Here is a 26,010-nt window from a genome sequence, read left to right on the forward strand (position 1 = left end):
ATCAGCTTCATTATATAATATTAGGTGATTCAGGTTGTAAATGGCTTGTAATGCCAGCGGAGACATGAAAGGTCCCTTGTGCAGCAATAAGGGCTGTCAGGCATTCAGGAAATGTGTGTGTAGCCGTGGTCCTGCCCACTTCCTAAACACCACAAATCAATAGCAAGGAGCGTGTGGTGAACTGGAGGGGAAGCTGTGGGGTTTAAGACTGTGTGTGAGGGAGGGGAGGAGAGGATTTCCAGTCTTGTACTTGGTTACAGCTGCTTTCCATGCCACAGAGATTTGGTTTAGGATTCAGAGGAATAAAAAAAAAAAAACATTCTGGAAATATGTCTATGGGTCATGAGGTTTGATTTGCCATGTGCAGTTCTTTCTCTGGAGTCAAGGGCTGTGCTGTAGGTTTGCCTTTGTCTCATGTCCATATAGATCTGAAGCAGCTTCCTGCAATGAATGGTTCTCCAGGATAAATAAGAAAGTTGTGCCGTGTTTAGGTTTCTAAGGAAAGCAAAACAGAGCTCTTGAGAGAGGTGTTTCTCACCCTTCTCTCTCCCAAGGGCGCTGTGGCTGTGGGGAGTTGCCAACACCACTTTTTTCTTTTTTCTCTCTCTCTCTCCTTGTTTCAGAAAGTTTGCACCAAGTGTGGAATAGAAACCGTCGGAGCCCAGAAACGTCCTCTTTGGTTGTGCAAGATCTGCAGTGAACAGAGAGAGGTAAAATACAGCTGTGGAGAGATGGGGCTCAGCAGCTTTCACCTGCCTGCCCCAAGTCTGTGTGGAGCCTGCCTGAGCTCTTCCCTGTGCCTCCACACTTGTGAGGCAGCTTGGGATGGGGTTTGGGAGGCTTGGCTGGAGGCCAGGCAGGCTCAAACACACACAGTGGTGACAACTTTGGTTTATGAGGGGGTGGAGGAGAAAAACCTCACTGGCACCTGGAGCCTGTATGGCTTTGTGGAATTTTTCTAGCCATGGCCATAAAGAGACTGTTACCTTACACTCTTTCCCTCCTGGCTCTGTGGCAAATCAACTTGGCTAACTGTTTTTTTTTAATACAGCTTCAGAGATGTGGAGCATAACTGCAATATTTGTCCCTCTAAAAATAACTAGGATTGCAGCTTTTAAATCTGTTTTCCTCCCCGCCTGCAAAATCCCATAACTTGCCAGTGTGAGACTTATAACGCAGCTCTCTAGACTTTTATATCATTCATCCTCGACTTTGCACTGCAAAAAGGTAATGGGCTGCCTCAATTCTTGTCTGCCAGCCAGCATCCACCAACATCAGGGCTCGCTGCTCTGCGGTGAAGTCCACGAATTTGTTCTGTGGTCACAGACAGATTTTCACTCATTCCCATCAATTTATTTTTGTCTTTTGCTTGTGGTCCTTGAGCACCAATCCAGTGCAGCTGTTTCTGACCAGCACAGCCGAGTGTGTAACCTGGGTGCTCTGCTAAATCAGTTTTTGAGGCGCAGTGACAGCGTTTGTGCAGGTGTTGGAGAGGCAGAAATTTATTTTTTTTTATGCTAGTTGCGGAAACTCAGCATTGCTTGGGTTTTCCATTGGAGGGGATTGTTTGTGTGGGAGCACTCGCAAAGCCCGTGTTCAGGCAGGATGAGGGATACATAACTTTTGAACAGCAGTGTGGGTAGGGCAGGCAGAGCTCCCTGGGTTTTGATAATAATTTGATACACTGAATCATCCAGATGTTTTGAATTCCGGACAGAAATCCCAAAATAGAGAGTGAGGCAGGTGTATGTATTTTCTGTGCTCTGCAGGGAAATGGGTATGGGACTAAAATTTGCTTTATTTCTTTTAGTCTGTTTTTTTCTGTGTTTTTTGGTGTTTATTTATCTCAGTCTGTACAACTGGGTTTTTTTCCTATTTCTTCAAAAAACGATAAGGAACCCTGGCCACTGGACAGAGAATATTAACCTGTCTGGTATGTGTTACCTGTGGCCAGTGTGTGAGGGTACGATAACCTTCAGCGCTCTCTCTCTCTGTGAAACCTGAGATACAACCAAAGTGCTTTCCTGATGGAAATGGATGGAACTTTCCTTCTTAGACTAACTAAAATATAGCCCCATCTTGCCTCCCAGCTCTAAGCTTCTGCTTTGTTTTTCTATCCTCTTTAAGGTCAGTTCGGGTCTGTCTCCTTTCTTGTTTGTGATGGTGCTGGTGCCCTGAACAGGAGAAGGTTGGAAGGGTCACAGTGTGGACACGCAGCCAGACATCAAGTCATACATCCCCTCTGTCTTCCCACATGCCCTGCCTTTATTTTGAGGGAATTGGGAATTGAGAAATAGCAGAAGCTTTGAGGCATGTCAACCAGGGCAAGGAAGTTGAGGCAAATCAGAATAAATGCCTGGAAAGTGGCTTTGATCAGTGGCTTTGATTAGTGGCTTTGGTCTTCCCTAAGTGTGTGAGGAAGAGATGAGGCTCTTGGGCCTCAGGCTGATGGCTGGTACAAGTGCAGTCTCTGAAGCTGGTTCAGGTGTAATGATATTACTGGGCATGCACTAAATTAACAGGTTTCTTTTAAGAGCTTGTGTTCACAACCAGTGCCTTGTTGGTGTCTGTTTCTGTGGTCTGACTCTCTCGTGTTGCCATCTGCTCTGGACCAAACCCATTTGGCCATGCTCTTTGCTGCAGGTGATATTTGCTGTTGATGAGTGCAGATGGATATCTGCTCTCTGGGATCAGATAGTCTCATTTCTGTCTAACCTCTGAATCCCTCATGTGGTGATTAGGTATCAGCCCCATTTTACTTCCTGGAGTCTGGGCAGAGAGCTTCAGGAATGCCCTGGAGCACTTAGGGTTGTGTGATGGAGTAACAAGTCCATATCACCCTTCTTCTCTCCCCTTGTCGGTGCACAGCGTGACTGAGCAAGGTTCTCCTTTAGCCAACCAGATATGGCCTTAAGGAAGGCTGGTCCCAGGCCACAGAGCTCTGGCAACACCTAAACTTGACCACTGTAGTGGGTGAGTGTTTGATGCTGGTGCAGTCCCTGTCCCCAGGTGTGTGATGGGATGTGGTGTTTCCAGGTGAGGTGGTTCCCTCCACATCAGCACTTTCATTGCCATCTGATTTTCTGAACCACTGCTCAAGCTATTTGGGCATGATAGTGGTGAAGCTCTTGAGTCTGTTAGTGAGAGACTGCTGGGCACTGAAGTGGGAAGGGGAGGTCATTTGGAAACCCAAGTGGACTAAATGGTGTTGGCTGGAGTTAATCAGCGTCATCTGGCTGGAAGGAGAGCCTTGGACTGTAATTGTCTCCCTTAGCCTCTGCCATGCACTAAATGAGCACTTGTGTCTCACCAGGCTCTCAGGCCAGGATGGTGGGGTTGGGCATTCCCATGTACTAGCTAACAGCTGCAGTGTGGGGCATTGTTCCTACATGCCAAAGCTTTCATCCCTCCACCTTCCTTATTATTATTTATCCCTGCAGGCTTAGTTTGAACCAGTGTTAAGTTTAGTGACATGTGGCAGTCATTTCCCCCTTTTGCTGTGTGGACCAGAATCTGAGCTGGCTCCAGTGATGATTCAGTCATCACTTTGCCTGGGTCAAATGAAGACCGAAGTAGCAAGCTGTTGTTTAGATGAGTTCTTCAGCTGGAATCGAGTGCTTGCTGTCCACAGATCCCTTTGGGAACCCCAGCCTCAGCCACTCAGAGGTGTTCTGTGCTGCTTTCTGTTTCCTTGAAAACCTCCACTGGGAAGGCTGTGCTGCATAGAGATGAGGAACAACGTGCTCTGACACTGTCTTATTTCTGGAGAGTGGAGGTGATTAATGGGCTCTGCCTGCTGCTGTGCATCCCAGTGATCCAGAAACAAAGCAGAGCCTTTGGCACTGCTGGAGCTGCCTTGCAAGATGGGCACAGGGTGTGAGGGTCTCCAAGGGGCCAGGAGGAGCTGGGAGGAAAGTACTGTGTTCTAACATGGCCAGGACCTGACAGGGCCTGGGTGTTCCTCCTGGCAAAGAGAGCATCCCCAAGGACCCTGCATCAACAGTGCATCTCTTCTTCCTGAAATAAGATAGAGCTCAACTGCTGTAGGCCAGAACTGGCCTGTTGGGAGAGTCCAGTTGTCCCAGGTGTTTGCAGAGGCAGCTGTGGAAAACCCTCTTTTGTTCTTCCAGGATTCTGTGCTTGTTTTTCTTTGCAATGTCTTCAGAGGTCAGTGGAATTAAAGCCGATGTGGATTGTGATTTAGTGTTCCAGCAAGCAAGGGTAGAAACAAATTTGATCAAGCTTCCATTCAGTTTTGAGGGCAAGACTCTCCCTTCCTAATTCCCTCCTCCATGTGCTGCATCACCTTTCTTGGCTTTGATCTTGCTCTGCCTCTCTGAAGACAGCAGGGAGGGCTGATCCTCCTTGGGGCAGTCCTGTTCCTGCCTATGTATAGAATCCCATGGCATGGCAGGGGTGCTGATCCCTGACTACAGCAAACACTGGCTGTGGGTTTGCAGTGGGTCTCTTTGCTAATGTGGCAGTGAAGCACCCGTGGGAATGAGTGCAGGGCAGAAAGGGAGCAGGTCCTCCAGTGAAACAGGCTTATTGCAGCAGCTGTCAGAGGAGCAGGACTTGCCTGAGAGGAGCAGTGGTGGATATATATACAGCTGGAATGATTCCCTGCTGCCAGGCCTCTGGCAGAGCACGTGAGCTCGATAACAGCTTGGGCAGCAGTGCCCATGCTGAATTAGTCGCGTGTGGCTGGATCCTGCCTGTCACCTCCTGGCCTGAAGGGGAAAAAGGGACCTGCTGTGGTTTGTCAAATCCCTGCCCAGCCGTTTAACTCTCTGCACAGCCTTGTTTTGACTGATACCACCAGGTTCTGCAAAGCACCTTCCCGAATTACCCCTTTTATATATATATATATATATATTATTTTTTATATATCCATAATTAGCGATGCTATCATCGTAATTAAAATCCTCTTGGAAGCATTCTTGCACATTTACATTTGAATTGACACATCCAAAATTGTAGCGATAATGAAAGCGGTTTCAGAAGAGTGGGGGGAGAGAGAGCTTTTTTTTTTTGTTTTTTTTTTTTTAAATAAAACCCCATCGAATATGAAAGAGAGTGCCGGCTATCAGGGACCTGTTAAAAGTTTTAATTTGCCCCCTCTGCTTCACTTTCCTTTTAATTTCTTCTCCTCCACTGAACAGTGTTTTCATGGCTGGCTGAGTTTCTCAGTTTATCACAATAAACCGTGCAGGGGAGGAACATCACCGCGCTGCAGGAACGGGAGTCGTCTCCTCCCCTTTTGCCCCCAGGGCTTCCCTTTTCACATACACACACTCATACCGTTTTGAACATTATAAAGCAACGTAGCCCGGGGTCGTTCCTGCCTGGCATGATGGTTTCTTGGCAAAACACCACACTGATGGAGAGGAGTGTTTATTTTGGGTGACTCCGGATTGAACCGGAGGGATGTGCACCTGTTTGCAATTGAAAGAACTCATCAGTAGCCTCTGCCGTATTATTTTGGGGGTGGTGGCAAGTAGTCAGACTCAAAATAGTGTCCTCTAGAATAGAGCCACGGGGGAAAAAAAAAAAGAGGCCTGATTGAAAGTGGAATGATAAATTGTTGAAGGCTGGCAGCCACTGCAGCTTGAGAAGCGTCGGGGTCAGGGGTGCGATAGATTTTGCTATTCCGGAAACAAAGCTCCGAATAGTAATTCCACTGCCTTTTAATTTTCTTCGTCCTCAAGTGCTGAATGTGGGAGTTGACAGCAGATTGCTGTAAATAATGTAATTGGAAATCTCTGTGTTATGGAAAAGCAGATGAATGCAAATAACGAGGCTGAAGAGCGCTCGCTCTTTCTCCCTGCCAGTGGTTTGCAGCGTGCCAGAGCCGTGCTGGAGAGCTGGGACAAAGTGAGTGTGTGGGCATGTGCTGCCTGCAGGGGATGGCAGCGAGGTGCTCCCAGGGTGGCTGTGCTTTGCAGGTGCCTTTCTCTTCACTGTAGCCCACGAGAACCTGCTCCCCCACTTTTTGGGGGGTTGAGCGGTGTTGTTGCTGTCAGCATGGGAATCTAAAGGTAGTGGTTTTCCTCTCACCAAGCCTGGAATGCTGTGAAGGAAAGGGCTGCAGGGTGAGAACAGCGACCATGTGGCACAAGCAGGAGGTGGTAGAGCAAAATGTGGCTTTGCAGCAAAAGCAGCTCTGTTTAGGGGACCTGGTTTGGTGAAGAGAACTCTAGGGGGGCCGCAAGTGTTTGTTATGATTCCTTCAGCTGTGATACCATCCCTTCATCAGCAAGTTGTAATGTTTGCCCTGTTTAGGAGCCTGTTTTAGCACTTGTATTCTCAGAGAAGTTTGAGCAGTAACATGGGTTTCACCAGGGCCCAGCAATTCTCTGTTAGGTCCCATTTACAGGCTGCACTTGAAAGTGCTCAATAAAATACACATCTAGTTCTGCGTTTCTCATCCTATAGCTGTACTGATGGCTTGATGCAACTTTAATAGGAATATTATCAGGGTTATAAAAGGCACTGAGCCCTCTGGACTTGTCATGGCCATGACTGTTAAATTGGTTTGAAGTAATAAAAGGAGTGTGGTGCTGAATAGCTTTCCTCACCTGCTTTGCTTTGGAGTAATTTAGGTGTCAGGGGAGGCAGAAGGACAAGGAGCCTGAAGGGAGTTGGTGTTTAGTGTGGATTTTGGTTGTGTTGGGCCAGTTTGAGTGCAAGGCCACGGACAGATGGTGAACTGTGGTGTGGCTGCTCTGTCCTGAGCCACACAGGGCCACCCCATCCCAATCTGGAGTAATGCAGATACTGATCTTTGCTCCCCTCTGTCGAGCACTCAGAGCGAGGGATGATCAATGTTCCTCAAAATTGGGTTGTTGCAAGAGACTGGAAGGGGCTGGCTGGTGAAATTCCAGCTCCACCCAAACTCAGGCTGCCCTGGGGCACGGGACTGGTGGGAGCAACGTTCTCTCCTCCTTGGCAAGAGTCAGCTCCTGCTGATAAACAGGAGTTTTATTCTTGGAGCGCCATTACAGATTTATTAATTTAAAATCAAGCAAGAACTTTGCTGTCAGACCACTCTTGAGATCAGTCAAACTGCCATCAATAGCAGTCAGCAGCATCGATCTGTTTTGATGCATGGGTACTAAAACTGCCCCTTGTGCCCATGTGCAGAACAGAACGTGATCCGTGGTGGTTTGGGATGGGCCGTGCTGCTAAACTGGGGTGGCAGAGGGACTGAATTCATACAGGGGAGAGCGTCTTGCTGCAGCTGTTTTAGAGCTGATCTCAAAATTATTTCAGTGCTGCTGTAATAAGACCAAACTCTATTAGAGGCACCAATTTAAAGCGAATATGTATGCAGAGAATCAATTTTATACTACTATTACCACATCAGAGCTGGGTGTATTATATCATTAACTCTTTCTATAACGACTTGCTTTGGGGTAGTGAGAAACCTGGGGGCGACCAGCCTTTGTTGCAGCAATCCGTGCTGTGTCTGATTGGTTTTATGGTGTGCCTAAATTGTAGTTCTCCTGAAGATAATAGGTCTCTCCAGTGCTTCAAATTAAATTACAGATGTTGCAAGGTCTGTTCAGAGAACGGCTGTACCAGAGGGTTGTTTCCTCCCCAGCAGTTTAGAGGGAAGGTATGTGTGCCCCAGCTACTCACTGAGCATCAGGGGATGGACAACCTGCCCTCCTCAAGCCGTGGCGCTGCAAACCCTGTGCCTGCCACAGTCCTTGTGCTTCCACTGTGTCTTGTGTGTGCAGCTGCTCCCAAAGCCTCCAGCCTTCCTCTCATGAGGGAGACCAGGGCTTACCCAGCCTGCAGCTCCTGCATGGTGCATCTTCACCTGAGTTGCAGTGGGCTAAGCTCCGTGCAGAGCTGTCCGTCCCAGACTTAAAAAATATATTGCATTTCCCAGTTCTGTTGTACACACTGTACCAAAGGCTGTGCAGTCCCCATGTGCTGGCAGAGGGGACAGAAGGAGCTGTGTCAGCTTGTGCCTTGACTGGCTGGGTCACTATTTTAGCTGTTGGCACAGTGGTGAAGGAGCTGGTAAAGTGTCCTGTCTGCCAAGACCCCCTCTCTGTAGAAGAACTTGCAGTCTTGGGAAATTGGCTTCCCAGCTATTTGCTTGGATGTGAGCCTCACCATCCATCTGGGATGTTACCCACCAGGAAAATGTTGGTGTAATTGTAGGGTGCTCTCACCTACTGGTTTCTAAATCCTGCTGCACAAGTGTCTCTCTTGCACTTTTATAACTGATGTGTGTGCTGGGTCACAGCAATGCTCTGCTGTTTTCTGCTGGGTGCTCTTTTAAAAACCTTACTATCAGGTTCCCCCCTGAGTTCAAATCGCTGTCACTTGGCTTTCAAGACCCCAAACACAGAGATTTGAACTCTCAGTGTTGATGGCTCTGAACAAGGAACCAGGCAACCTGCTGAGCAATCTCCACCCATCAGTGAAACGGGACCTCTGGTGTCCTGCTTTTTGTGCCTGCATGAGGAGAACTCCTGAGTGCCAGGTTTTGTCACTGCACTCTGATTAAGCCCTAAATGCAAATTACAAACGTATTGCTGCAATTAGGGGTATCTGCATTTGCACCCATTGCCATAATGGTGATACTGTTTGTAAAATGCTTTGGGAACTTGGAGCGAAAACACTGATCTTTGCTCTGAACAACAGTGCAAGGTTTCTACCTCCTTGCATGAAATAAAAAATGATATTTTTACTATATTAACGTATTTTTGCCCTGGCTGTCTCATTAGCTCATTATTAGACTGCTGGAAGGCACGAAAGAATTAGGTTTGTAGAGGCCATTTCTCCTTGTCTGAGCTGCCACCCTTTTCCCTTCCTCTGGCTCACATCAGGCTTTATATTAAATATACTTAATAGAGTGCCTTCATCATAAGCTGCATTAAAACTAAATTGGAGAGGAGAGGCCGTTCTTACAGGAGATATTACAGTTTAGTGCTCGCAGTCCATTTCCTGCTCCAGGTTCAGGTTATTTGAGTGTTGTTCTTCTCGTTCTGGGGTTTTCAGGCTCGTTAAATGATCTGGCTTGGCCTGAATTGCTCTGTGAGATGAACACTGAGGTTGTGCCATTCAGTTCGACACGAGGGGACATTTCTGCTGTCCCATTCTCCAGCTGTTGCCAGACTTTGACTGTCAGAAGTAAAGCAACCCGGGCTGAGGGACCCATCCCAGGAAGAGAGACTTGTCAGGGCTTTCTGCTCCTCCAGCCAGTGCAGGGCTTGTTTCACTCTAAGCAGAGCATGTGCTTGGGGCTGTTGCCACTCATGACACCTGCCTGCTCTCTCCAGGGTGCTTTTCTTTTTGTGTATTCCCAGTGGGAGAGCAATAGATGCAGAATCTGAACTGCTGAACTTAGTGCAGGACAGGGAACTTCATCCCAGTGTGGTAAGTCTAGGAATGTGTATTTGACTCAAGTACAGCATCAGAGAAACATCCAGTCATGACCTGGAGAACATAAGAAGCTCTGCACAATCACCTGCTCCGCCTTCAATCTGTGGCTGCTGCTCATTCACATTTGTCATTTTTTAGTTGTGGGAGGACTGAGGTAGAGCTGGGCTGACAAGGATTGGGGAGGAATTTGGGATGCTATGGTAGATGCAGACTGCAGGGGAACTGTTGGGCTCTGTGAGGTGGAAGGGTTGACTCTCCCATGTTTGAGTGGGGTCCAGGTAGCTCGCAGGGAATGGCTGGGCTGAGCTTGGTGGGGAGCTCATTTTGTGGTGGTTGTGCTCTCTTGCTGTAAAAACCCAGGCTTAAGGTGTTGTGTCTCTGTCTCTGGCAGGTTTGGAAGAGGTCTGGGGCATGGTTCTACAAAGGGCTGCCCAAGTACATCACGCCTCTGAAGAGCAGCAGCAAACCCATTGAGCTGCACTCGCAGCCGTGGCAGAGCGAGCCGGCCGTGCCGGAGTCGGAGAGCATCGGGACCAGCCGATCCTTCACCTGGGCCAGGGGAAAAGGTGGGTTGTCTGCTGCCCAAAAAGGCCCAGAAATCAGGTGGGAGAAGGACCTGGCTTCTACTGTTGCTAGCAGGATTCAGCTAATAGGGGGGGGCCTCTATTAGAGGTGAGGGTTATCCCACAAGGGGTGGTGTGTTTCCCGTGTGGGCAGTGCTGGGGTTTTATGCCATTGTATGTTTTTTCAGGGTTCACTGTTAGTTAAGTGCAGGGCCCAGGCTAGTCCTGAACTCCTGTTCCTTCAATCTCTCTCTGCTTTCCTCTGTTCCTTGCACCTCCCACTGTTTTTCTGGGACTGCCAAGGGAGGGATGAGCCATGGAAGGGGCACCTGTCTGCAGTCACAGCCCAAAGAGCTGCTCCTGCTGAACTCCTTGGGATTGTGCCACTGATGGACATTGCTGTGCAACCAAGGCTGACCAAAGGCTGATCTCATTCCTCCCTCCTTGGGGCTGCTTGCTCCTTGCTTCTGCTGCTCTGCAGAACATCCCTGGGCAGATCCTCCAAGTTGCTTTGAGATGAGTTAGAAAATAACACCACCAGCATCTCCCTGGGGATTTCCTGGGACCTGGAGCAAGTGGGCAGAGACACTCTTCTAACAGGCAGTGGGCAGGAGTGAACTGCTGCTGGCTGTGTCCTTTTGTGCCTGACCCTCTGATCAGGTGTTAGGAAAGAGTGACCTCTGTCCCCAGGCCTTGGGGAGGGGGCTGAGGTTTGCAGCATGGAGAGCTCAAGGCTTAGCTGTCCTTTAAATGTCTCTTGGAGAAGCTGTTGATTAACTTGGCCCTGTGCAGGGCTGAGGCCAGAGCACTGACAAGCCTGAAGGTTTATTAGCTTCAGCTCACATCTCTGTTCTTTGGGGGAGACCTTGATTGAAGTAGACCATTGTATCGCATCTTGGATCGCTGCCCTGTCAGATCCCATTCACAGCACTGCCTTGTAGGGCTTTTCCTCCCCCTCTCTTCCATCTGCCCACCCAGTTGTTGCTCACACACCCACCCCAGTGCTGTGCCCAGAGCCGGGAGGGGGACGCAGCAGCTCAGCATTGAGGAGCCGAGTGCTCGGGGTCGTCAGCACAGCAGTGGCTGAGTGCTGCAGAATTAGAGCTGCTGCCAGTCTGCTTTGATTTCTCCTCCTTTCTTTCTGGTGTGGATTAGCAGAACTGTCTGGCTTCTCTCCCCTTCTTTTGCTGTTAGATCCCCTCAGCTGGAGAAGTCCTCTTCAGCAAACGAGCCGCGTGCACTCTTCCACTTACCAGTGGTGCAGGGGGAAATAACCCTTTAATAAAGAGGGCTCAGGAGACTTGGGTTTACAAACCTTCTTTTCAGGCCCCAGCTAGGAAAGCACTCCCAGCCCTACTGTAACTTTTGTAATTAAAGGCAAATTAGATCAACAGTAGATGGTTGTGCTTCCCTCCAGGAGATGCTTGGAAGGAGTTGTCTTAGCCAAGAGACTGATTGATGAGGGTTGTTTTTTGTTAACGTGATATAGAAAACATTAGGAGTCAAAGCCTTTGAGCCTAGACCTGACCTGCTGTTTAGTTTGGCTTTTTAGTTGAGTTTACTTTTTGGAGAAGGCCTCCCCATAAATATTGGCAAGGGCAGCAGAGGAGCAGGGGGAGGACAGCAAAGTGACCTTTGGTAAGCTTTGATGCGGGTGACGAGCTGCCTTTCTGCCTGCCCTGTGATGTTTGTCTGGCTGTTGTTTTATGGGTTGGATAATACTAATTTACAGCTTTATTTTCTGGTGCTTTCTTTCCCTGTTACCCTTCTCTGTTAGGCTGCCTGTCTTCTGGACAGCTCTCAGTGGGCACTGCGGGCTGTAATTCATCTCTGGAGCTGGGAGCTCGTACACTTCGCCCCTCCATTTAACTCTTTTTCCCCTGCCAGTGCTGAGGCTCCTGCTGTTTGTCATCCCAAAGCTGTGCTGTGTGTGCAGGGCAGCCGCCTTCCCCCGTGGAGATGTGTATCCATGATATTGCCATTGTGAATCCACAGCTGGGCCTGGACTGAGCTTTCCGAGGCCGTGACTAACAAGGCAGCCTGGCTCACCCCTGCCTGGCTGATAGCATTTGTCAGCTCACACCTTGTACACCCTCATCCAGACACGTCCTTTCGGCACTGAGGAAAGCCCTGTTGCTTGTTTGGCAGGATGTTCTCGGGAATGAGCTCTGGCATTTAACATGCCTGCCTCTGACAGGCTGCTCTCCGTGGGGTTTCCATTATCTTGGAAACCACGTCTAACCCCTCCACTCACCTCCAGCGTGCTGAAGGAGCCAGCTCTGAGCTACTGAGGGATTCAAGTCAGGTGGGACCAGCACAGGCGTAGCCAAGTCCTGCCACAAGCCCTGGACATCCTCCATGCCAGGAGCTGCCTTTCAGCAGGGGTGGGACAAACTTCAGGTGTCCCTTTTCCCCCTTTCAAAAGCAAGGGATTAGTGCAAGGCCTGGGTACTGACTGCTCCCACTGCAGCGGGACCAAGGGAGCACAGGAATGTGCCTCTTGGAAAAAAAAAACAACCCCACAAGGATGAAGTTTTATTTTTGCACACCCAAGTGTTTCTCTTGTGCTCACGGACACTGGGATTTGCTGTTGCCTATAGTTTTTCTGTAATAAACAAGCAGTTGCCATGGGAACTCTGCTATTAGTTAAGGCACAAATGTATTGTCAGGGGGAGAACAGCAGTAATATTTCTTGTGCTGGGGAACAGCTCTGCTCCATGTGGTGGAATGTGGGTGGGATTCTGCACCGGGTCAGGCGGGACGGGGCGTCAGGGGTGGGGAACAATAGCAGCAAGGCTTTCCTTCTTCCAAACTCTGAGTTCTGCAGAAAGAAATGGAAAGCATCTGAGTGGAAAAAAAAAAAGAAGTGTGCTCCCTGAGCTGTTGTACTGTTTGGCATGAGGGCTGCCTGCTGCTCTGCTCGGTCTCTGTGTTGCCAAGCAATGCAACATGCTGTGCTTGGTGCTGGTGGCAGCACTGGACAGTGGCAGAGCAGGGGGGTGCCGTGGGTTCATCCAGTGTCTGTGTGCTGGAGGCCAAATCCCTGAGTGATGGAGCAGAGAGGAGTGTGCTGGGGCATGTCAACAGCTTAGCAGGCCACCAAGGGGGGTCCTCCAACTTGCCAACAACTTTGGACAGTGACAAAGCTGCAACTTGTGCTGTTCCTGAAAGGGAGAGCGGTTTAGTCCAGTCCCCTCCTCCTGCTTAGGGATGTTCCTGCAACTGTGGGCAGTGCTGGGTGTGATCCAGTGCAGGAGCTGCCCTCAGTGAGACACTTGGGTTGTAATAATACTCACCATCTCTGACTCTCCCACCTGCAGGGACCAGAAGGCTGTGTGTGCCAAGGATCCGGGTGCCGCAGGGGATCCGTGTGCTCAGGGGCTCGTGCTCAGCCCGCTCACCCGGTGCCTCTGGGCTGTGCCAGGGGTGTGTGGCTGTTGGAGCTGTTGCTGCAGGGTGTCCTTGTGCTTTTCCCGTGTTTTTTGACAGCTGCAGGAAGCGCCAAGTGTGGTGTGTGCCGGGGCTTAGCTCTGCCCTGTGCTGGGCAGCAGGAGGGAGCGTGGCTGGCTCTTCCAGCGCAGCCGTGCTCGTGCCAAGTGCACGCATTGACTGACAGAGCTCAGCCCCAGCCAAATGCTCCTTCTTCCCAGCCTCAGCACAGCCTCCCCCCACAGTCCTCTGCTGCTGGGGTTAAGTGCAGCCAGCAGCCCTCCACCATTCCCTATGGCTCTCTGTGCCACAAGGCTCCGATGCCTCTGGCTTGAGATTGAGCCACGGGCCATAGGGATCATGGGCTCTGCCAGCAGCTGCAGGGCTTCAGGCCCTCGATGAGTGACCCATTCCCTGTGGGAATACTGCTTTTCTAGCAAGTTTTATCTCAGCGTATTTTTTTTATGAGCTTTTTTTCCAGTCAGCTGGAGATAGGGATAAATCTGTTCCCTTCTCTCGAAGTACAGCTGTCCAACGACTCTTATTGATATATCAGCAACTGCTGGAACACCAGATTTAATACTTCTGGGCTCTGGAAAGTGCCAGCAGAAGGTCTGGGAGCTTTGGATGAAGAATTACCTTAAAGGGAAACATTGGTGCAGTGAGTAAAATACACTCTTATTGGCAGCAGAGGAAATGAGAACAGACAGGGCTGCTCCTGTGGTGCGAGTGCCTTCATGCCATTAATATTTTCTTCCTCTTGTGCTGGTTCTCTCTGAACTACTGAATGGCAGAAGGGCAGGCAGCTAAAGTCACCTCCACTGATTCACTGGGGCCTTCTCCAAATAAATCCTGACTTCCAGCATTTTGAGAGGATTCATGGAGGAAGGAGCTGTTCTAAAGCAATGGATTTTATGCATCTCTGCGGCCAAAAAAAGGATAATGACCAAGTGGAACAGGAGTTGGGGGAGTTGAGCAATGGGATGGTCAAAATGACTCTTACAGCTGAAATTTGGATTTTATAGTGAAAAAAAAAATGCATTCTGGTATGTATGGGTTGTTATTAACAGTTTTTATATATAATCCCCTGCCTCTCCCAGGAAGTTGTGGGGAAGGAGTGAAACTGTTAAGACAACAAAGCCAGACCTTTGCTTTGAGGACCCTCATCCAGCATTGCAGCCCCCCACTTTGTAACAGGGCTTCACTCCCTGCCCTGCTCAGCTCCACAGCCCCTTTCCCTGCAGATGAGAGGTCCCATTCCTGATGATGGTGGGAGGGGAAGGCTGGGGGTGCAGGAGGAGCCAGTGCTGGGGAAAGGCTGCACAGGAGCAAGTGTGCATGGGGAGCTGCCTGCAAGGGCAAATTCAATAATGCTGTGCAATAACACTGGCAGCCAACTTTAATATCCTCAGAGATGTTAACTCCAGAAAAGTGCTACTTTAGGTATTAATTTTTTTTTTCTAAATAAAATATTTTGTGTAGTACAGATCCCTGCCTGAATACAGGAGTGTCTGCAGAGGTCCTTGGCAGAAACATTTGACAGCTTGTGCTCTGTGCAAGAGGAGGGATACCTGTCCTCCTGCCCTGGGGAGCACTAAAGGGATTGTGAACTACATGCAGTGAATTTTAGAACTGACAGCTCTGTGTTACCCCGTGGTTGTCACCTTGTACCACTGCACCCACGTTCCTCCTGCACAGTGAGTAACACAGAGCAGGGGCAAAGTGGTTTCTTCAGTAGCAGAGCAAGGAACTTGTTTCTCACATGAATGTGAGCTTATAAAGACATACTGATGAGTCTAAAAAAGTAGCTGGAGCTTCCTTTTTCTACAGTAAAGGCTGTATGTTGCAGTGTTGCCTTCTTCTATTATCCCACATGGGCCAATATTGTTCTTTTTACCAGGGGTTGTGACCTGCTGTTTGAGATGACTTTTGAGCTGCCAGGAGAGCTGGTATCTGCCTGGTCAGATGGAGAAGTGCTGTAGGTGCAATGCCTCAAACAAAAGACAGTTGTTTTCCCATTACCTTCCTCCTCAGCCCCATCATTTCTGTTTGAGATCAGACCATTACAAAAACCCAGGAGCTGGGAAAAAAACCTTTCTCTCATTTTACCCAGAGCAGCTGGCAGTTATCTTTTACACCAGTTTAAGCAGGAGAGGTGCTTGCATAATTGCATGGAAAAGTGGAAAGAACCTGCCAGTTTGGGAAGCTGTGTTTGGCAAAATGAGGCTCCTGCAGCTCTTGTGGAAACTATGAAGGGTGGAAAGCAGCCAGGACCAGGGCCAGGATTCAGGGAGAAGAAAAAAATGAATAAAAAAAAGTGGTTTTGAAATGGGAGAACAGTCTCCTTGAGGAAGAGGAGTGACACTTACCTTTTAAGCTTTGGGGTTGTAGGAGTAACATAGTTCTGGGCAGTTTGCTGATAGGGATGATTTGATGTGCTCAGTAGTTATCTGGTGGGAGACAGCAAACATCAGGAGCAGGGGGCTTGCTGGGGTGCCAGCACAGGGGTCAGTGGGAGCAGAGCCCAGTGCCCAGGCCAGCCACAGCACAGCAAAATGTGGCACAGGAGCACTGTGGTCCCCATGGTCCCAGCCAGGTTTAGGAGAGAAGCACCGGTGGTGTGTGCATCTGCTGCAGGAGCGTGTACAGTAGAGTTATAAATCATCTGTAGAAAGTAAAACCACACCATGCTTGAGAGGCAGAGTGAACAGCTGTGGGGGAACTGCAGGTAGGGCTCCTTTTAGAGAGGGGGAACGTGACCAGTGAGTCGGCGTTTGTTCGCGTTTTATTTGGGTCCATCTGGCACCCTCCTTGGAAAGTGTTATGAACATTGTGAATAACTGTCTCTCTCCTCTCCTCCTCCTGATCTTTCCTGCAGTGGTTTCTAGTGACAGTGAGAGCGACTCGGAGCTCAGTTCCTCCAGCCTGGATGACAAGCCTGTGCCTGTGGGGACAAAAGGCTCACAAGGGAGAAAGCTCCAAGCAGGACTGGGTGAGGAGTTGCTCTTCCTTGTGGCTGGAGGGCGGGAACTGTAAAGTGCTTGAATGTTTGCCTCTCAGTACTGGGGGTCTTGGCTCAGCCACTTGCCTGCCCTACTGGCTGTAGCTGTGCCAGGTGAGGGTCTGATCCTTTCTCACTGGAATTGTATCAATGGATCAAACAGCTGGAGGGTCATTCCATTGCCTGCAGCCTCTCAGGGCCTGCCCTTGCCATTGGGAGCTGCTCCTGGCTGCATATCTCCAGCCAGCTCCTCACTCCTGGCTTTATAGCACTGGAAATCTGGTGCCATTTTGGCAGCAAAGCTCAAGAGCTGGGTTTTGACCCTGCTCCTGAGGGAGCCTGGCTGGGAGCGGGGAGGCTGCTGCTCTCTTAGGATCTACACTCACCTCCCGCTCTCTCAGCAGCATCTCTGTGTGTCCCTGCAGTGTCCACCAGGGAGCCCAGCCAGGCCATGGGCAGGGCTCTGGGCAGCACCCACTCCCTGATGCTCTCGGGGAGCCACAGCAGCCTGGGCAGTGAGCAGGGGGCCGAGCTCAGTGCCACGGAGAGCTGCCACAGCGACCACCCGCCCGACGGGCGCGACAGCGACGCTGCCACCCGAGCCCCTGGTAAGCCAAGCCTCCTCTCTGGGCACATCCCTGCTTTTTGGGCTGACTTCCCTCAAAGCACAGCTTTCTCTGAGGCACAGCTGGCAGAGCTGTAGCTCGGGATCACCTTTCCCTGCTGCTTTTTTTCGTGGCAGATGCTGTGACAGCCTTACAGCTCCTTCCCTCTTCCCCAAATGCAAAGTCTCTTCTGCAACATGAATAATTGTCTGAGGTGGGAGCTGCACCCACGTCCAGGAGCAGTCAGAGGCTGGATCTGTCCCCCTGCTAAGGCCTGGAGCTCCTCTCTGTCTTGCAGAGCCAGTGGAACAGATTGAGCTTCTCCTGAAGCAAAGCAGGAGTCCAGCAGCTTTATGAGACTGAATAACATTTTTCCTAAAGTAAGGTGGCTCTTTAAGCCAAGCGTGGCTCTTCCCAGAACTCTGCAGTGCAAAAAAAAGACTCTCTTTCTCTCTCAAAAACCTCAGAACAATTAAGTGACTGGGAAAGCAGAGGCTGCTATCAAATCTGATCGGGAGCAGCTGAAAGAGATGCAAATGTGTTCTCTCTGCAGTTCCCACTGATTTATTCACTAACCCCTCAAGTTATCGTTTAGTGCTGCTCCCTCCCAAGCCTTCCTGCCCTCTGAACTGCCTCTCTTGTTGTTCCTGAGCCATGTTTGTACTGGGCATGTTGAGGAATAAATTGGATTAGAGAGAGCAGGTTTATCCTTCAGTGCAACATGGAATCATAGTCCCCCCTTTCCCAGCTTCCCACTAGAAATAGCTGGCATGAAATTGTTTCTCTGCTCTTCCCTCCCTCCCCAAGTTTCAGGGATTCACAGTTTTCTTCAATTTCAGTTTTCACAAAGCAAATCAAACAAGTGGTACTTCTGTTCTGTCCTTCCTCCCTGTGGATTATAGTGCTGCCCTGGACTGGGTGTTTTATTTTAAGCTGCTCTTGGCTGTGGCATTAGAGACGGCGGATTCCCGTTGTGTGTTGGCTCTGCTGCCTGTGGAACAGAGCAGCAGGTTGTCCTGTGGGATTGAAATGGATGCAGGTGGACAGCAGGTGTGACCCCTTGGGTGCTTCTTCTGCTGGTGCTGCATGGCCATGCCAAAGGCTGGAGGGATGCACTCGACGGCGTGTTCGTACTTGGCGCTTCGGAGCTTCTCTGCCTCCTCTTGGAACCAACTTCTCCCCAGCCATGGCGGTGCAAACAGTACTTCAGAGGCAAAAAAATGGCCTTTTTCCTGCCAAAAACTTCGCATGCAAAGTTTGGCACAAGGGGTCAGAGCTTTCCAGTAGGATCTCTCCGTGTAGGCGGGGGAGAGCTAAAATTGACAGGCAGCATGGACATATATTTAAAAAATGAAAACTGTAGCAGTCTCATGAGCCCAGTTAAAGTTGTCCCTGAGATGTAGAGAGGATCCTGTTAAGGAAAGGTTAAGCCAGGTTGGCTGACTAGGGAGTAGCTGTAAAGATCTTTATTATGTCTGGGGTCATTTGTTTCCCAGTCTTCCTGCAGAAGGGGCTGCTTTGTTCAGGCAAGAGCCCTGGTAAGAGGGCTCTGTGGCCCCCTGAGGGAGGCAGGGAGGCAGCAGTGAGTTCTTCATGATGGATCCCTTTGGATGTCACTCTTTGCCAAAAAGCAGGGGCTGCTCTTGCTGTTCATCTCTTTCAGGAGGGTGGAGTCGATTGGTCCTGGATGTCAGTACTGGCAAAACCCTTCACAGCATCTCCCTGCCTGTGGGGCAGTGCCCAAGGTCTGCCCTGACCCAAAAGCAGAGCAAGGGACAAGGATCCTTTATCATTTAAATTGCTGATCCTCAGCTGCAGAATGGGGACATTGAAAGAAGATTTTGCTGTAGTTTCTCTGAAGGGCTCTGCATCTTTATAACACTATGTCAGGAGCAATTTTTACTTCATATTATCACCTCAGGTGTTGTTCTGCTGGTGACTTTCTTTCTGCTTCTTTTTCTCACCTCTGCTCTAATTCTGCTCTCGAGTGCGACTTTGCAGAGCACTTAAACATCCTTAAATCCCAGGCCTCGTCCAGAACAGGGAATTAGGGAGTGGTGCTGCAAATGCTGCTGCTCTCACAGTCCTTAGCTCTTTAAGCCTGAAGGCCAAGCCGGCAGCATGGTCGTGTGGCCAAGGGAAAACAAGGAGCTGTTAAGAGGAGGTTGTGGGTTTCCAGTGCTTTGCTCCGGCTCCGGCTGGGATTTGGTGAGGCAGATAATGAAGCCTGGGGTTTGTCATAAAATGACTCATTGTCAGAGCTGCACTGGGATTTAGACAACCTCAGCCCATGAGCCAAAGTTTCAGAAGAGCGGTGAGTTGAGAGCCTGCCAGTTTTATTATTTTTTTCAGCCACCTGCTCTCAAACCCTTTCAAAAGCATCCTTTTCTGAGGGACTGGTGTTTCTTCTTCTGAAGCCCCAGTTCCTGGAGGTGCCTGCTCTGACGTGATAGCTTTTAAGAGGAAGGTCACGTGCTCATTTTCCTGAAGCAAGTTTTATCCTAAAGAAAATTAAATTTGCACACGGGGAAGAAGCACAATCTTCCTTTTTTCCCCTTACTTGCTCCCAGCTAGGGAGAGGTGACTCACCTTGTTCTGGCTGTACTGCTGATGTTAAGAGGTGCCTCAGTTAAAAGAGAGCACAATCCTCACTGTTGTTGATTATGACATTTTGATTAGGGAAAGGGAATATTAAACAGAATGAAACAAGGAAATAATCAATATCTTACAGTGGTTTTCGTTAGCCCGTGAAGAGTTTTTAATGGAGATAACATGTTTGAGCTTGGGGCTGCTGCAGGGGGTAAATTAAGCAAAAGACTTCTCTCCTCAGATCAGCAGAAAGTTCTGCATTGATGGGTCCCAGTTAATGGGGTCCTCAGTGTCCTGTGAGGATCTTGTCCTAGAAATGGGTCAGTCCTGTTTGCCATTCCATGGGTCTCCTGAACAGCTTGCTGGTAGGGAGTGGTGAATGAGCCTGACATGGGCTGTGGGGCTGGAGAAAGCTCTAATTTCTGCTGAAAACAGGAGATGTGAGAAACAGCCGTGAGAGAAGCTAATGAGTGAGTAGCATCCATCTGAGTGGAAATCACAGTCTCCCCATCTCTGCTTGTTTGCCAGTGTGTTGTCTAAATCATTAATACTTAAAGAGCGGTGCAGCAGCTGATGGTTAAACAGAGCCACGTTAAACAGTGGTGGGGCTGAGCCTGGGAGCTGAGACCATGATGGGGTGTATGTAAGAAGTGTTGTGGCTTGCAGTCACGGCGTGAGACCTGCTGAAGGACCCCCAGATGTCAGCAGGTCCAGCCTGGACCCTTCTCCCAGCTCCTGGCTACCTCCCTTTAGCTGCTTTGTAGCTGTTGTGCTGGGAGAGGCTGAGCAGAGCAGAGAAGAGGGCCTGGAGCTGAGGGAGACAGACAGGGAATGCTGCTTCCAGCTTTCTTAATTTGAGGAGATTTATGCCCTGTCCTTCAGGAATTGCCTGGATTTCGAAATGAGGTGGTGTCACTCCGTGGCTCAGTGCCTCCCCAGCTGAGGTAGGCATCCACTTTTCTCATAAATATGCGAGCTGTTAATACACGAGACAGGCAGAGCCATTTGGCATTATTTTTGTGGCAGGAAATTCTCAGGGCATCTTTGAAGTTAAGGCATTAACTTCTATTTTCCCTTCCATTCTGTTTCTCGAATGTCTGTTTTGCTCCCTCAGGGACGATGAGGAGGTAACATTTTGCTTCAGTGGGGCTGACTGCTCCCTTCCATGCAGGGGAAAAAAATTTGTCCTAACAGTAATTAGGCTCTAAATGGGATAGTAATTTCTGTAATGACTTTCTTCGTGGCAGTCTTTGGGGAGCTGACTTTTGTTTTCCTGTGCTTGGTGAGGCAGTTGCTTGAATGTTTTCAGGCTGCTCGCTCCCTTATCCACGTGATCCACAGCCAAGCAGTGTGGTCTGCCAGGGCTGGCTTTGCCGAGGAGGATAAGTTGTCTGCCTTCCACAGAGTGAAAAAATTGAATTGTGCCTTCATGGCTGAGAAGCTTTGAGCTGTCTCTGCCTCCTCATATCTGTACCGCAGAGCACCGAATGGTCCTGCTGTATTTATAAATAAAACATGTCTTTGGGTAGTGACAGCGTTAGGAAGTGATTCAAGGTTTGCATTCCAGATACAAAGCGTTTGTAAATATGAACCTCAGGAGAAGCGTGTGCCCCCTTCCATGTTTTAGGGAATTAAAATATTTTCATCCTCAAGTGGTAGAACCAAAACACTTTCGGCTCTTTTAAGCCCGCCTTGAAGTTAAGTGAATAAAGGCTGGAGTTACTAAAAAATAAATTACTTTCCCTATTTCTGTAATTCTTTATGGAGTTTTAAATTGAAGGCTTTTTCCTTGAAAATGGAAGGATGACAAAGATTCATTCTCTTGCCTCTTTCACTCAATATATCTGGAAACGAGTCTGCTAGTGAAGATGAAACTCCTATTTTTGTGCCTTCTTTCACATTGCAGAGGTCTGTTCTTTGGTCTTTGATCAAACAGCCTGTCTGGCCTCCTGCCCCCCACCTCCTTAGACTTATTCTCTGCCCTTTGCAATACGTTTACTCCTCACGCTTCCAACTTTCTATTCAGCATTTCGCACAAAGCACCAAGGGCAACAGTTGATGTCATCTTTCAAAACAAAGCATAAAGGAAAGAGCAGGGGAAGTCAGTAATACAGAAGTTAAAAGTCTGGGTTTTGGAGTTTCTGTAAACACATTGGGAAGTTTTATGGCTCGGGAGGTTATCTTTCAACTGGGATGTCAGGCGGCAGCTGGTGGGAGGAATTTGTCGGACTCCTTGTACCTTGAACATGTCACATAAATGCAGTGACTCCCCTGTCCTTTCTCCAGGAGGAGAAGCAGCGTGTCCCAGCAGAGCCTGAGTTTTGCCAGGGGTGCTGAAGTGATCAGCTCAGGTTTGTCTGGTTGACATGAGCCCGAGTGCCTTCAGTGGCAGAGCACGGCTGTCCTGAGCCCATCCCCAGCCATGGGAATGCTGTGGCTCCTGTCCATGTCCCAGACACACAGAGGGCAGGAGGGTCACCTGGTTTAGAAACCCTTGAGAGCTGAGGCTTAGCTTTCTGTCTGACCTGGCCTTTTGGGAGACGCACATACCAGAGGACCAGTTCTAGCAGTACAGCTGCTTTCTCCTTCTACCCACATTTCTTTCCCCGTGTCTTTTCTTTCTTTAATCAAGTTTAATGGGCCCTTACTGCTGACAGAGTGTGGACTAATGATGCATAGATATTCTCTTTATTATTTGTAGGAAGCTCTTAAAATGGCACCGACCATGCAAAAGCAATGTAAAACAACTTTGTCAAGAATCTCCCCTTCACTGCTTTCCAAACAAACCTTTTGTCTTTATGTATTTTGAAGGCAAACGGTGTGTCCACACCAGAACACGATGCTGACGGAGGTGAAGATGGAGCTGCTTTGCCTGGATCCAACACTCACCCCTTGCCCACTCCTTAGACCTCGCTCCAGACAGCGACTGATGCCGGTGGTGACTTTATGATTCGGGCTCTTCCACAGACATTGGCAACACCTGGGAAAGCACCTGCCTGTCCTCCCTGCCTCACTGACCTGGTTTATGGCTTGGTCTGGTTTCCTCTCCTGCCAACTGACACCACTTTGGGGTGCTGCTCGGGGAGGGGTGCCCTGCTCTGTGGTGCTGCCGTGGGGTCCAGAGCCGTGTTTGCTGGAAGGGACACACAAAGTGCCCGCTGGAGCTGAAGGAACGTGTGACACCTCCACTGTTCCTGGCTTGCCAAGCCCAGCCCTGGGCTTATCTCCTGTCCTTGCAGGCCTGGCTCTGAAATCTTCAGAAGAAAGGGAAATTCACCACTGTGGCCCTTCTATTCCTTCTCAGCCCGGGCGTGGATTTCTCTCTGTGGACGCCAGCAGTGAGACTGGGGCTCTCATTTGCACTCGACTCTCACGGGCAGGGTGTCACCCCTTGTGCTTCTTGTCACTGCTGTTCTGGTTTGAGCTGGTATGAGTTTGGTGGGGGCATTTGGAATCAGCCAGTGGAGCTGAGATCCCGCTCACTTCCACTGCAGTCCCTCTCTGTGATGGGTGTCTGCTCAGGGAGACACTGGAGTAAGTAAAGAAACGCTCAAAGAAATGTGCTATGATTTTTTTGGTCCTCCTGTCTGTGCACTGTGCTTGTGTGTCCTGGGTGAGGGTGGCCCTTTGGCAGGGGGATCATAGGCAGTGTGTGTTTGCTGCAGCTCCTGGTGGGAGAACAGCCCTCACCCCGTGGCCCAGTTGGCTGCCTTTGCATACCCGAATTGGATAAAAGCTTTCAAATTACTTTATCTCGTTAAGCTCTGCAGATTCTCCTCCCACCTGCGCACCTTGTCATCTCTTGCATGAGCAAGGGCCTTTATTTTACCCTTTTCCTGTAAGTCTTGAGCGTCTTGGCTGACTGTGATGGTGTCATCATGAGTCAGGCTGTTGAAAACTGCATGCCCCGGTCCCGCTTATTCTCCGCGATGGACAATTTCCCTCTAAGGCCTGACAAATAAGAAAAATCAAATTACCTGACATCTCTAGAGCAATTAGATCTTTGAAGACTTGAACAAAACCCACACTAGGCTGGTAGGAGTCTGTGGATTTTATTAAATGCTTTGGAGCTGACCTGTCTATTATGAAGAAACAAAGGATTCCAAAAAAGTTCCCTCTGAAATCGTGGAGTTAAAGGCAATTTGTGCCCATTAATGTCAGTTTTTTCCCTTGGTTATTACTCTTTTGTTGTTCTCCTTTGCTGCTGGGCGCTTTGTGTGCATGTAGTGTATGTTCTTACAAATGGCTGCAGTATGAAGATAAATGAGATTGGGTGCTGGAACACTCTAGCAGGAGATCGGAAATCAATCCTTGGCTTTCTTTTTAAATGAACGTGGTCCAGCAGAAGACCATTCCCTCACTGCTTTTCCAGTTAATGTGCTATGGCAGGTTGCTGGGAAAACGCTTCCTGCTCTTCCTTTGTGATCTGTTCCTGCCCTTTTACAAATGAAAACAAAACCTTTGTGGGATGGCAGAAAGAGGAACCACTGAATGTGGGCATCACAGTGCCAGTGTTGGAGAGACCAAGGGATGAGGTTGTTCTCCACTGGGGGATGCTTTATGGTTTATGATCTGTGTTGTCAGCCTGGCCACTGAAACTCGACCAGCTGCATGTCTGGAAGGAGTATTGCCAAAATTACTAGCTATTTCTGAAAACGTAACTCCAAATGTCAGCTTTTGCTGAAATGCTGGTCTGATTTCAGAGCTGGAGTCGTGCTGTTTCTCCTGAGAGCTGTAGGGTCTTCAATTTCAGAAGTGTTTTGCCACCCAAAAAGTCCTGTTTTGCCTTGAAGCTTTTGACAGTGCAAGTGAGGCTTGTCTTGCTCACGCTCTCATTTCTGCAGTGCCTCAGACAGCCTGGCCTGCCAGCCTAAGTTAATTCTGTAGCAGAAGGAGAAGAAAAAAGACATTTAAAAATTGACTATTTTCTTTAAACCTGTTGCTTTTCTCTTCAAAAACTCTTGAGTTAGAAAGAGTTTTTAAAATTGAGCATGTCATTTCTAACTCTTCTTGTGTTCCTTGTGCTTTGTTCCTGGGCAGTGCAGGCAGGTCAGATGTGTTTCCATTCCCACTCTCACTTCCCACAGCCATTTACTGCACTGTGGGTTGCCAGCTCTGCCCAGGAACCTGGTGGTCCTCACTGGCTGGCTGTGCCACTTTGAGGCATGAGCTTGATTTTTAACTGAGACCAGGTTCTATAAAACACTCTCAGAGATAAATTTGGGACTGCTCTGGTATCAGTGAGACTGGAAACCTTTCTTTCTTACCTCTGTATTTTAGCTCTGTGGGGTAATTCCACCTGAGTTCAAACCAGAACTGTTCAGTCATCTATGGAAAGATTCCTCTTGGATCGAGGGAAGGATCTGGCCATGGAGAATGTGATCCAGGCACATCTGAATGTGATAGAGGAACATTTGCAGCTCTGTGCACTATTTTCTATTAAAGACCACTTTTTCCTTTGTGGTGTTACCCTTTGTTGTGTTTTGTAACTTTTTTGTTGGGATATTATCCTAAACCTGTACCAGTTGACTGTCTTTTGAGTTGGCTCAGTGTGAGCAAGAAAGGCTCAGTGAATGTGCTCAGTCTGCTCTGGTCATTTGTGTTTATTATTTTGTTGTTCTCGTCTCCATCCCTTACAACTTTTATGCAGTGTTTTACTACTGGAAACAATAAAGCTTTCGCTTAGTAACAACTCCTTGCCATTCTTGAAAGAGTAAAAAGGTTTATTTTCCATTCCCAGGTTGCACATACTCTCCAAATCCTTGGGCTGGCTCCAGCAAGGAAAGAAAATAATCCAGCCAGTGGAACAGTGATTCATGTGGCTGGAGTGTAATTGAATTCTGCACTTGAAAGTCTTCTTTTATCTTGCCCCTCTTTAGTCCCTTGTGCTGGCGCTGGGAGGGGTCACAGGTCTGCTCCTCAGCCCCTCCATGGAAGGTTTTCCATGCTGTAACCATGAAGCATAAAGCAGCACCCATTGCCTTTCTGTCAAGTGCCACCCCACAGGCTCCCAAGGCTCTTCACTCGCTCGTGTTTGACGATCATTTGATGCATTTAACTTTGCCCACAGAGAAGTGTCCCCGCAGTGTTCGCCGAGCCCGCGCAGCCCTGACTGCTCCGTGTTCCCTTCCACTCTGCATTCTGCCTCAAGGTTTCAAATGGCTTTTTAATCTGTTTTTGCTTCTCCCATTTTAGAAGAGCCTCCGTAATTGCTGCTGGGATTGTTCTGCTGGGGAGCTGCCGTTAGTCCAAGGATGGAGCGTGTCAAGGACTAACCACCTCTTACATTGTTGTCATGGCAAGCTGAGCAGGGAAGGATGATCATTGTATGGGGAAAGTGGGTTGTGGGATCTCTCCGAGTCAAAAACGCTGGCCATGAATTGCCAAGTTTCCATGTTTGAGTTTTACAGCTTTATTTTGA

At 49.0% G+C, this 26,010-nt stretch overlaps 1 protein-coding gene across 3 annotated transcripts in view; it reads left to right on the plus strand.

Moving 5' to 3' along the window:
• RPH3AL (rabphilin 3A like (without C2 domains)) overlaps positions 1 to 23,869 on the plus strand; it is a 38,312-nt gene extending 14,443 nt beyond the window's left edge. For all 3 annotated transcript variants that reach the window (XM_051809926.1, XM_051809927.1, XM_051809928.1), the window contains 5 exons: positions 624 to 710; positions 9,794 to 9,968; positions 16,273 to 16,386; positions 16,821 to 17,003; positions 22,401 to 23,869. In XM_051809926.1, coding sequence (XP_051665886.1) covers positions 624 to 710; positions 9,794 to 9,968; positions 16,273 to 16,386; positions 16,821 to 17,003; positions 22,401 to 22,435 — 594 coding nt within the window. In that variant the 3' untranslated portion in view covers positions 22,436 to 23,869. The remainder of the gene's footprint in view (positions 1 to 623; positions 711 to 9,793; positions 9,969 to 16,272; positions 16,387 to 16,820; positions 17,004 to 22,400) is intronic.
• The last annotated feature ends 2,141 nt before the right edge of the window (positions 23,870 to 26,010 follow it).

The sequence above is a fragment of the Manacus candei genome, unplaced genomic scaffold (genome assembly GCF_025592945.1).
Source record: "Manacus candei isolate 608988 ecotype Guabito, Panama unplaced genomic scaffold, ASM2559294v1 h1tg000076l, whole genome shotgun sequence".
NCBI lineage: Eukaryota > Metazoa > Chordata > Aves > Passeriformes > Pipridae > Manacus > Manacus candei.